The sequence below is a fragment of the Mandrillus leucophaeus genome, unplaced genomic scaffold (assembly GCF_000951045.1).
Source record: "Mandrillus leucophaeus isolate KB7577 unplaced genomic scaffold, Mleu.le_1.0 Scaffold509, whole genome shotgun sequence".
NCBI classification, from domain to species: Eukaryota; Metazoa; Chordata; class Mammalia; order Primates; family Cercopithecidae; genus Mandrillus; species Mandrillus leucophaeus.
This window is the reverse complement of record NW_012105464.1, coordinates 1,897,322-1,910,597: the sequence shown is the minus strand read 5'-3', so window position 1 is coordinate 1,910,597 and position 13,276 is coordinate 1,897,322. Positions and strand designations below refer to the sequence as shown.

General features: G+C 34.6%; 1 protein-coding gene across 1 annotated transcript in view; it reads right to left on the bottom strand.

Moving 5' to 3' along the window:
• The window catches only part of CFAP47 (cilia and flagella associated protein 47), a 428,524-nt gene that overhangs the window by 111,931 nt on the left and 303,317 nt on the right, over nt 1-13,276 (bottom strand). The window contains exons 50-51 of the mRNA XM_011996297.1: nt 8,366-8,494; nt 3,264-3,361 (exon numbers count right to left, since the gene is read on the bottom strand). Coding sequence (XP_011851687.1) covers nt 3,264-3,361; nt 8,366-8,494 — 227 coding nt within the window. The remainder of the gene's footprint in view (nt 1-3,263; nt 3,362-8,365; nt 8,495-13,276) is intronic.

The window sequence follows — 13,276 nt, the reverse complement described above, 5'->3', positions numbered from 1 at the left end:
AAAAAAAAAAAAAAAAAAAAAAAAAGGATGAAAGAAGAAAATACATTAAAAACATTAAATACATTATGGAGGCTAAAACTAAAAACTTTTTAAAAATGGTTGGCAACTCACATGTGTTTTTTAAATTTTTATTTTGTTTTTTTACTAGAGACAAGGTCTCACTATGTTGCTCAGGCTGGTTTCAAATTCCTGAGCTCAAGCAAGCCTCCCACCTTGGCCTCCCATAGTGCTTGGATTATAGTCATAAGCCACCACACCTGGTCTCACTTGTGTTGTTTTGTATGGATGCTTTTATGTTTGACACCAAGAGGATTAACAGTGTTTTTAACTATGCTTCTCTTTTGCTAGTTTGTGGAGATATTTCTGGATCTCTTTATTAACAATATAGTTAATTTAGTTGAAGGTTGTTTATAGAATTAAAAGCTCAGAAGGAAGTAAATGATCATGCAACTTTCACTGACAATGAAGTAAGTATTTTGAAGGCTATGGCTGTTTAAAACGTAAATTATATAAAGAGTTGCTCAAACACTTAAGTTTTGTTTCCACAAAATGTTTACAGCTCAGTGCTATATATTAGAGTGATTGAGTGTCAGTGGAAAGACAGTGGGTTATTGTCATCATTCTCCCATAGCCAAACTATATAAAATACAAGAGATTTTTGAGATCAAACAAAATGGAACAGCAGCTATTATATGTTAAAATTTCCAAAGGAAATCCTAAATACTTTATACCAACAGAGAAAGGACTACTAACAAACAAGTATTATTTACTGAAAATGTAATCTGGTTTTGGAACCTGCAGTAAGAAGTAACCAAATATATGTGTTTCAAGATTGTATTTCTTACATGAACCCTATTTTAGAGAGATTCTGATCAATCACTCATTTCTAGAAAAAATGTGGAAATTGAGTTGAATATAATAAAAATTGAGATGCAGATAAAAAAATAAGAGATGGCTTAGTATCTTGAGTGAACCATTGCCACGTCTGGAAGTATAAAGTTTAAATAAAGTATTTCTCAAATGATTCACCTGAACAGAATATGCAGTCAATAATATTAGGAAATAATATACAAGTGAGGACCACAATTTCAGTATACTTCTGAAAGTAGTCAGAAAGCATCTTCTTCAAAGAATGGACAAAGGTTTCATTTGATGGCATTATTTAAAAGAAATCATACTATTTCTAGTAAATAAATCTTCATGTCTGAAAGTTAAAGAGGGAATACATTTTTACCTTCAACAATTATGACTAGAAACGTGAGAAAACTTATTAATTTGGCAACATCACTAGCCACGATAGGCTAAGTTGGTAAACTTAGTTGAAAAAGATGTCCGTTCTCAACAAATCTCAGTTAAATGTGAACATTTAATTAATACAGTAAACCTGTCTATAGTAACAAAGGGAACTATCTAGCAGCTGTTATGTGTTAAGAGGTTTCGCTCCTGTATTATAATGTAAAACTATTCAATGAAAAGGGGACTCAATAATTGTGTTTAATCTAAGTGGAACATGAAATAATATTATTTAAGTATATTTATGAAATAACTATGCTAATTGTTCATAACAAATAATAAAAGCAATAATGATAGCAATTAGAAATATATATGTGCATAAGACGAGTTACACATATCCCACTGTGGTGCCAAAACAAAACGAGGTTTAAATTGAAAACTTATAGGAAATCAGTACAAACTGAATTAGGATTACATTATAATATACATGGGGAGGGGCAAGTCCTTGATGAAAAATGAACAAGTGCCATTATTCAAAAGTACATTATTTATTTAAATAATATATTCCTGAAAGGGTATATGCAAATTTAATTTCATAAATGAAAACATATTTGAAATTTCTCAAAGAGATAAGTAGTGGTTTTTTGGTTTTGGTTTTTTGTTTGTTTTTGCTTTTTGCTCAGTCTTCTTACATATGCACATAAAGTACCCTGATGGTGTGTATTTCTCAGCCTGTGTGACAGTCTTCACCTTTTAAGGTTGAGAGCTATAAAAATCTCAATTTCTATCAGTATTTTCTTGAAGGACTAATAGCTCTTGCAGAAAAAAAAAGGCACTTTATACACCATTTAATGAGAAGATGCAACAATTGGCCATCTATAATTTCTTTTAAAATTGTATTTATTTATGTTTGTTTTGCATATTTTGTCATCTTTATTCATATTTTAAGCATATAGTTAATAAGAAAGTCAATTTCTCCTTTTCTGAGGTGCTACATATGCACTTAGTTTTTTCAAAGCCTATTTAAATTTTTTTCTCTACATGTTGATAAAGGGATACATTTTAATGTATATTTTAAAATAACCTTTAAGGAAGATTTTACACTGCAGTGGTAACAAATTGACAGAAATAAGACATTTTCATTGAGTGAAATGATCCTACCGTCATATTAAATAATTTTCCACTTAGAAGATAATGCTTTTGCGATCTATACTTGAGCACATTTCAAAATTTTAATCATTCATCTTCTATGCCTAAATGGAGATTTACCCAGAAATCAGGTGGGCAAATAATCAATTTGTAAACTTATAATATTTTAAATCTTTTCTTTTTTTACTTTCTATTTATTGGAGCCAAAGTTCAAGATTCTAAGCAATCAATTCTATAAAGAAATCTATCCACATATTTAAAAATAAAAATAACATTTATTATTATCAATTTAAATACTTGAGCACTAACAATAAGGAAACTAAATTTATAAAACATTATTAATAGCAATATTGTCCTCATGTTTCATTTAAAATAAGACTCAATATTTAATTTTATTAAACAATTTTGGACACAAATTTAGTAACATTTTAGTAATTCACATCAGACAAATCTATTCCGAGTATTAATGGAAACCCCAAATGTATGCCAGTTGCTCCAAATATGTTTCCAAGTGAAAGGTCTGCTGTAGAAACCAGGAAGAAGCAAGGCTGAAAGAGTCTAGTAGCACAATCCTGTTTTTATCATCTATGTGTGAACAAACACGTAGGCTAAGGGCAAGTTTGCTTTAGTAACTCTTGAAACAGATAGAATGCTAATCAATGCAGTCACGATAAGATAACATATAACTAAAATATGTTTTCCAAAAGCATTTTAAGTCCATAGTACTAGATTTAAAAATAAAATTGCTATGATTGACTAATTTATCTTAATACAATCATCTGATACAGACGTTTTTAGGGATAGTAAGTAATTTACTATACAACAAAAGGTCTAACTGCTCACAAAATGACGGAGTCTATGAACATGTAATGGGCACTTACCAGAGCAATACATGTCAGTTCCATAATGTCTGTGGGTGGTCCAGGAGTGCTATGGATCTCAAGATTATACCAGAATCTTAAATTGTGAAAATTATCATCTGAAAAACAAACCAAAACACCACTTTTTAAATATAGACTTCAGAATACCATACTTAACATACACATTTGAGAATCATGAACAGACATCATTTTCAATCTTTTTTTTTTAATGGACTTTTTGTCAAGACAGCTGAAGAAAGGGTGGGAAGCTGTTTTTATCACAGTTAGTGAGGAATAAGAGAAGCTCCATCCTTGCATGGCCAAGAGAATGTCCTGTACAAGCTCCTGGCCCTATACCTATGCCAGTAACTCATTGAGTTCTTCCATAAAATTAATTTTGGAATGTTTTACTTTTAAGTTAAGGATTAATGTTTCAAAAAGAAATAACCAATCTTTTTTCTCATTGACAAACTATTCATGTATTTGTACATAGATATATCTAAATAAGTCATTACAATTCACAATGCTGCATTTCCAGGACCATAAGAATCTAGTATAAGGAGAAAGTCAGGAAACTGAGACTGCATGTTTCCTGAAAATTTGAAAAAGGATCCTAAGAATTTAGCCCAAGGAAAGTCTTAAAGGGGCATAGACTAAGTCGTGACACAATTATTTTTATATTTTGCTTCCCTAATATTTTTAAAAAGCAGGCAATTCTGCCCCTGATGATAACCAAAACCATACTCCCTCAGGCTAAAATTGGAATCCTCATCTACCAGGCCCTTCATAAAAAGGTTTTTCACGTCCATCAAAATCAGTTTTGTTTCGTTTTGCTTTTCCTCTCTGTTCAGCTTCCCACTTTGATATTCTTTTGTTTTCCTGTGTTGAACTAGGTCATGGTTTAAGATTGTCCTCCAATTTCAGTAAATTGTATACATATTCACATCAGTATTATCATGTTTAAAAGATTTCAAGAACTGTTATGCTAGATTAATTTATTTAGGTAAATTGCTAACCTCTTTGGGCCTCAGTTTCCTCATCTATGAAATAAGAAGCCCAAACTAGTGGAATTCTCAGTGTTTCTCTCTACTGAAAATGTTTTTCATGAGTATATGTTTTACATTGCATTGTACTGTATTGTATGGCACTGTATGACACTGAATAGCATCGTATTGTGTAGTATTGTATTGCACTGTATGGCATTTGTAGCTTTGTATTGGATTGTATTGCATGACATTGTATTTTACTGCACTGCACTGTTCTGTACCATCCTGTATTGTACTATTTTGCATCCTGTTTCAACACCTTAGGTATCTAAAATACTTATAAGATTGGTGGACCTGAGAACAATCCAGATATTTAAAGTAAACAGTTAGTAAGAGGGAGAAAGAGAAAAAAATAGTTATAATTAATAAGACCCAGTTGAGTTCTTATTCCAAATAACTATGAGGAGTTCTTGAGGGCAAATTTATTTCCACATTTTGAACTGACTCCTGTACTTGTTTATTTTTCAGAAATCAGTTTATTTCCTTAAAAGCAGAAATGTGCAGAAAATAAGGTTACCAAATTTATACTGATGGGAGATTATTAAGGAAGCCTCTGCTCACATTTGCTCCTTCAATTTTATAAAAGCACTTTGAGTGCTTCTATGACATTTAAATGTGACTTCTCAAAAATAAATCAAAGTTCTTAAAATGAAAAAAAGTGTTTTCCCTTCTAGGTACCTTATGCATATTTATCTGGGCCTTTCCAATGTTTTCACCCACACTGAACTCACAGAGAAAATAATTCTAGAAATAAACATTAGCTATGACTGAGGAGATTGCTTCATGACTCTGTGTCAGTGCAAAGATCAGTGGAATGACTCAGAGTTATAAGACCAGGGTTCAAATCCCAATGTGACCACCATTAGCTTGTGATTTTTGGCAAAGAATCTCAAGAGTCTGCCCACTTGTGGAACAGGGACTATATTTGTCATGGTTCTCCAGAGAGATGGAACTAGCAGGATGTGTAAAGAAGACAGCAAAAAAGAGAGATTTTAAGAAATTGGCTTATACAACTGTGGAGACTTGGTAAACCCAAAATCTGAAGTATACTGGGGTAGGTCAGATTTTATTTCACTAAGGTTTTCAACTGATTGGATGAAGCTCAACCACATTATGGAGGATAATCTGCTTTATTCAAAGTCCATGGATTCAAATGTTAATCTCATCCATAAAACACATTCTCAGAAACATTAAAAATAAAGCTGACCAAATATCTGGGCCCTGTGGCCTGGCTAAGTTGACACATGAAATTAACCATCGCAGGGGCAATAACAACTATTATTTATAATTACTGTGACTATCACACGTGGCAGTGTTGTGATGTAGCTGATTTAGTTCCTACAGTGCTAAACATGTACATTGAGTATGATTTATTGATTAGAGTGGGATTGGTGAATGATTTATTGATGAAAACACCAATAAAATAATGATTGTTTTTTAACTCTGAATCTTAAACAACTTAAAATAGTTTTCTAATTATAAAATCAATAGCATTCACTATAGTGATTTTAGAAACTCCTGAATAGCATCAAGATAGAAGTTCTTCATAATTTCATGACAAAATGACAGCTACTTAATATATTTGTATAAAATTCAAGGTTTAAAATATCAAGAAAGATACAGCTATATAGACATACACACATAAATATAGTGGGGTGTATACAATATACATAATTGATACATTCATATGTACATAAAAATATACACATTTATATTATTCAGAAAATATTCACTATTAAAACTTTAGTTTCAATTATTCAATATATCACATAAGAAACATTCTTAAATATTGTATTTTTTGTATATCTTCGAATATTCTAACAAATTCCTTAGACTGAATCATTGGATTGAAGAAGATAAAAAATTATTAAAAGTTTAAACATACTATAAATGTTCTCTTCAAAAAGTTTTTATCAATTTAAATTTCTGTTGTAATGCATGAGATTGCCTCTTTTGATCTGATTCTCATTAAAAGTGAGTGTTACCATTATCGTTCATATTTTCTTATTTGGAAGGTTAAAACATTCTGATTTAGGTGTTGCTTTCATTTATTTGATGAGAAGAAAGCTAGAAGATTTCTCAATTGAAAATAAATATACTGTGGAGCAGTCTTTAAAAAAGGATCCATGTTATTATAGGGGAAAAGTTAATTCTGTCTGAGAGTAAGGATATGAAAAGGCCTGTCTGAAGAACTAGGGATACCTTAAATGTTGTCAGGTACACTTTTCCTAGCTTTTAATCTATCTTTCAACTTGTTAATATGTAGGTTAGTATGTTTATCAGAGATCAGTCTTTTTTAGCCTATTAACATAAAATCATAATATTTTGATTTTCCTTCAAACTCTTCTGAACACTTTAACCCTCATGAAGGTTTTCCTTCATGGTTCTTCTGTCCTAGATATTACTGAGGATTTAACTTTTAGCATAACACATCTACAGCAATTATCTATTCCTTTGTCTCACCTGCATGATTTCACTCAAAGAGACCCTAAACCTTTTCAACCCATGTTAATATTGTTTTTCTTCTAGTCTCAGCTATAAAGATTCAATTGGCAACTGGATATTGCTATGTAAATGTCTTGATGTCAGATCAACATCAGGAAGTACAAAACTTTGCTAAGTGTTACAGTCTCCCAAACTTTTTTCTTTCTTTCTGAATTTCTGTCTTATTTTTTTCTATTGACAAAAATACAAACAAACTCTATTATTATTTTTTGGAATCAATACCCTTTTTCGTTATCTTCTATAAGGACAGTCATCCAATGCTAGTCTCTGAAATATTTCTCATCTTTAGTGATATTTCTATATTTCCACCACCACCATCATCATAAAAGATCTGGTTGTCTTCACTTTAAACTCAGTTTGCCATTGCAGTAGTCTAACTGGCCCAACTTCTCTTCCAAATCATTCTGAATATTTCTAAATACCACTCTTTAGTCCATGGATTCAGTGATGCTTAATTTCATGTGTCAACTTTGCTGGGCTATACTGCCCAGTTGTATGAACAAACACTAGTCTAGATGTTCCGGTGAAGCTATTTTAGAACTGCAATTAATATTTATGTTAGTATAATCTGAGTAAAGCAAATTATCCTCCATTGAGTAGGCCTCCTCCAATGAGTTGAAGGCCTTAAGTGCAACCATTGATGTTCCCCCAAAAAGAAAGAATTTTTTCTCAAGACTGTAACATAGAAATACTGTCTGAGTTTCCAGCCTGCCTGTCCTATCCTGGGGAATTTGGACTCAAGGTTGCAACATTGACATTGACTTTTTAGCCTGCTGGCTTGCCTTGCAGATTTCAGATTTACCAGCTACCACAATGGTGTCAATTGCAAATCTTTCTCTCTCTCTCAGTACACACAGACACACAAATAGAGACACACACACTCCATCATTTCTGTTTCTGTGAAGAATGCTATCTAATACAAATTCATTCAATAAAGATTTCTTCTTTTGTATAACATTTAAAATGCCTCCACAAGTTTGCCCCTGTTGAGTCACTTTTCTTTACTAAGGCCTTACATCCCTGCTATTCACCCATAAAAGAAAACCTCATTCACCCATTTCCAGGAAACGTGCCCTGAGTATTCCAACTCCTCATCACCTTATTTTCCTTGGAACTTGTACTAAAAAGACATGATATCGAACAGCATTCAAATAAAGTTTTATAATATAGGGGGAAAAATGGTGTTTAGTTTCTTTGGCATATGAGGAAGATTGCTAGTATCTCTTACATTGAAGTAAGCAACGCATATTACATTTTTAAAACAATACACTCATTAATATTTTATCAGAAATTTGCTGTATGCTTTTGTATAGTGACAGAAAAATATGTAAAGCTTTACAATTATGAAAGAGTGGGCACTCTTCTAGCTGAAGTATTTTGATACTATTGACATTAATAGCAGTGGAACTCCAGAATGTATGCTACATATAGTTAATACTGAATTAAAATTCTTACAGACATATGCAATACAAATTTGGATATGTATTATGCGTATAAACTATTTCATTCAAAAGTGAATGATGATTTGGGTTTATGCAAACTAATAGTGAAACTCTGTCATAATAAACTTACACGCATCTGCATCATCAAAAATGCTAGATTGTTCTGTTATTGAATCAAGACAGGAGAGTGCTTGATCTTGATCTGTGTCATCCTCATAATCATCACATTTCCTTCTTATAGTAGAAAATGTAATTGTACCTACAACACAAAAGTACAAGATGCCCTATTAATCAGGGTTTAGTTTTCTAAAACAAAAGGTAAGCTATAGATATTAAAGTTACTCTAGCTTAAAACATACAAATATAAAGCGAAAATTAATTCTAGATGTCAGTATTAGAATTAAACCTGATACATATTCAGAACATTTTAAGGAAAAGCTCAAGGAAAGAGTTTAAGGAAATATTTTCAAAATCTCCATTAAAATGGTAATTTTTCAACAGCTTTTCTGAGATAATTTTTAAAAAGTGGAAAATGAAATAAACGCAACAACTTTCAGAATACGTATTGCCCTAGGGTAACTGTTCTTATTTTCTTTCTAAGTCATTTTAATGCTCTATTTATTACCCTATTAAAATAACATTTATTTTATTTTATATAATATCACAATATCCCAAGCATGAAATTTCTTGAAAATATTTAATATATAAAATGTTAAACACTTTGTTATAAAAGTTATTAGTGAGGCCGAGCATGGTGGCTCATGCCTGTAATCCCAGAACTTTGGGAGACTGAGATGGGTGGACTGCTTGAGGTCGGGAGTTTGAGACCAGCCTGGCCAACATGGTGAAACCTTGTTTCTATTAAAAATACAAAAATTAGCCAGGCATAGTGGCATACATCTGTAATCCCAGCTACTTGGGAGGCTGAGGCAGGAGAATTACTTGAACCGGGGAGGAGGAGGTTGCAGTGAGCCAAGATCGCACCACTGCACTCCAGCCTGGGTGACAGAACAAAACTGTCTCAAAAACAAAAGAAAACAAAAAAACCCAAAAGTTATTACTATGAAAAATCATCACTCTCTGGAATTTTTTTAATACTAAGATTGACCTATATAAATTGGTATTAATTTTTAAATTAAAGTTTATATTCTTATGGAAATGATTCAGAAACGGGCCCTGACCTCTAAATACCAGCTTGACATAAACAAACCTTTGCACACAAAATTATGTGTTTCTAGTCACGCATCATAATCAAATAGCTTACAGCAATGCCTATAAATACTGTGTAGTTGAATTATGGTAGCATCCACACTTCCTTAATTGTAAAGACAAGTAGAACTAAAATTAAACAGCAATATTTTCTTAGTTTTTACTTGAGAGCAACAAACTCTTCCTGAATTTCTTTTAATAAATTCTATTTTTTTGGAGTGTGGTCTCCTTAGAGAGAGAGCTTGAAGTAAAATCATCTTGAAATAAGATATAATAACGTGTGTATATAAAACCAACTTGAAATGAAACACATATGAAAGCAATTAGCCAAAAGCACAGAGCAAAAACTCAATAAATAACATCTTTATTTATATTCTTATTATTCCTGGTTAGGGGACAGTAAGATACTATTGGTCACACTGCTCTTGAAGAGGACAGATATCTAAAAGAAAGAAATGCCTAATTTGGAAAAAAAATAATATTTTAACTTGTTTTGCGGGGGAGGTGAGAAATACAGGTGTTTCATGTGTTGACAGGCAATACAGATGTTTCATGTGTTCCATATTTTTACAGACAGTTAGACAGGTGACCAAAAGTCCTGAAAGTTGTAACTTTAGACGTGTCCTGTACAATATGACAGCCATTAGTCACATGTGACTACTGAGCAATTAAAATGTTGGTAGTCCTAAATAAGATGTGTTGTGTGAAATATACACTGTATTCCACAGACTGTGTAAAATAGAATGCAAAACATACTACTAATAATTGTATATTAGCTATGTTGTGAAATTATACATTTGGGGTCTGTTCCAAGATGGCTGAATAGGAACAGCTCCAGTCTGCAAGCTCCCAGTGTGATCGATGCAGAAGACAGGTGATTTCTGCATTTCCAACTGAGGTACCTGGTTCATCTCACTGGGACTGGTTGGAGAGTGGGTGCAGCCCACAGAGGGTGAGCCGAAGCAGGGCAGGGCATCGCCTCACCTGGGAAGCACAAGGGGTTGGGGGATTTCCCTTTCCTAGCTAAAGAAAGCCATGACAAACTGTACCTGGAAAAACGGAAAACTCCTGCCCAAATGCTGTGCTTTTCCAATGGTCTTAGCAAATGGCACACCAGGAGATTATATCCCACGGCTGGCTCCGTGGGTCCCACGCCCACAGAGCCTTGCTCACTGCTAGTACAGCAATCTGAGATCGACCTGCAAGGCAGCAGCCTGGCAGGGGGAGGGGCATCCACCATTGCTGAGGCTTGAGTAGGTAAACAAAGCAGCCCGGGTAGCTCGAACTGGGTGGAGCCCACCACAGCTCAATAAGGCCTGATGCCTCTGTAAACTCTACCTCTGTGGGCAGGACATAGCTGAACAAAAGGCAGCAGAAACTTCTGCAGACGTAAACATCCCTGTCTGACAGCTCTGAAGAGAGCAGTGGCTCTCCCAGCATGGTGTTTGAGCTCTGAGAACAGACAGACTGCCTCCTCAAGTGGTTCCCTGACCCCCATGTAGTCTAACTGGGAGACACTTCCCAGTAGGGGCTGACTGATACCTCATACAGGCCAGTGCCCATCTGGGACGAAGCTTCCAGAGGAAGGATCAGGCAGCAATTTTTGATGTTCTGCAATACTTGCTGTTCTGTAGCCTCCACTGGTGATACCCAGGCAAACAGGGTCTGGAGTAGACCTCCAGCAAACTCCAACAGACTTGCAGCTGAGGGATCTGACTATTAGAAGGAAAACTAACAAACAGAAAGGAATAACATCAACAAAAAGAACATCCACACCAAAATCCCATCTATACGTCATCACCATCAAAGACCAAAGGTAGATAAAACCACAAAGATGGGGAGAAACCAGAGCAGAAAAGCTGAAAATTCTAAAAACCAGAGTGCCTCTTCTCCTCCAAAGGATTGCAGCTCCTTGCCAGTGACAGAAAAAAGCTGGATGGAGAAGGAATTTGACGAGCTGACAGAAGTAGGCTTCAGAAGGTTGGTAATAACAAACTTCTCCGAGCTAAAGGAGGATGTTTGAGCCCATTGCAAGGAAGCCAAAAACCTTGAAAAAAGATTAGATGAATGGCTAACTAGAATAAACAGTGTAGAGAAGACCTTAAATGATCTGATGGAGCTGAAAACCATGGCATGAGAACTACGAGACGCATGCACAAGCTTCAATAGTCGATTCAATCAAGTGGAAGAAAGGGTGTCAGTGATTGAAGATCAAATTAATGAAAGAAAGCAAGAAGAGAAGTTTAGAGAAAAAAGAGTAAAAAGAAACAAACAAAGCCTCCAAGAAATATGAGACTATGTGAAAAGACCAAATCTACATTTGACTGGTGTACCTGAAAGTGATGGGGAGAATGGAACCAAGTTGGAAAACACTCTTCAGGATATCATCCAGGAGAACTTTCCTAACCTAGCAAGGCAGGCCAACATTCAAATTCAGGAGATACAGAGAACACCACAAAGATACTCCTCAAGAAGGGCAACCCAAAGACACATAATTGTCAGATTCATCAAGGTTGAAATGAAAGAAAAAATGTTAAGGGTAGCCAGAGAGAAAGGTCGGGTTATCCACAAAGGGAAGCCCATCAGACTAACAGTGGATCTCTTGGCAGAAACTCTACAAGTCAGAAGAGAGTGGGGGCCAATATTCAACATTCTTAAAGAAAAGAATTTTCAACCAAGAATTTCATATCCAGCCAAACTAACCTTCATAAGTGAAGGAGAAATAAAATCCTTTAGACAAGCAAATGCTGAGAGATTTTGTTACTGCCAGGCCTGCCTTACAAGAGCTCCTGAAGGAGGCACTAAACATGGAAAGGAACAACTGGTACCAGCCACTGCAAAAACATGCCAAATTGTAAAGACCATCAATACTAGGAAGAAACTGCATCAACTAACGGGCAAAATAACATCATAATGACAGGATCAAATTCACACATAACAATATTAACCTTAAATGTAAATGGGCTAAGTGCCCCAATTAAAAGACACAGACTGGCAAATTGGATAGTCAACACCCATCAGTGTGCTGTATTCAGGAGACCCATCTCATGTGCAGAGACACACATAGGCTCAAAATAAAGGGATGGAGGAAGATTTACCAAGCAAATGGATAGCAAAAAAAGCAGGGGTTGCAATCCTACTCTCTCATGAAACAGACTTTAAACCAACAAAGATCAAAAGAGACAAAGAAGGCCATTATATAATAGTAAAGGGAGAAATTAAACAAGAAGAGTTAAATATCCTAAATATACATGCATCCAATATAGGAGCACCCAGATTCATAAAGCAAGTCCTTAAAGACCTACAAAGAGACTTAGACTGCCACACAACAATAATGGGAGACTTTAACACCCCACTGTCAATATTAGACAGCTCTATGAGACAGAAGGTTAACAAAGATATCCAGGAATTGAACTTGGCTCTGCACCAAGCAGACCTAATAGACATCTACAGAACTCTCCACCCCAAATCAACAGAATATACATTCTTCTCAGCACCACATCGCACTTACTCCAAAACTGACCACATAGTTGGAAGTAAAGCACTCCTCAGCAAACGTAAAAGAACAGAAATCACACACACAAAAAAATGTCTCTCAGACCACAGTGCAATCAAATTAGAACTCAGGATTAAGAGACTCACTCAAAACTGCACAACTGCATGGAAACTAAACAAGCTGCTCTTGAATGACTACTGGGTAAATAATGAAATGAAGGCAGAAGTAAAGACATTCTTTGAAACCGATGAGAACAAAGACACAACATACCAGAATCTCTGGGACACATTTAAAGCAGTGTGTAGAGGGAAATTTATAACACTAAATGCCCACAAG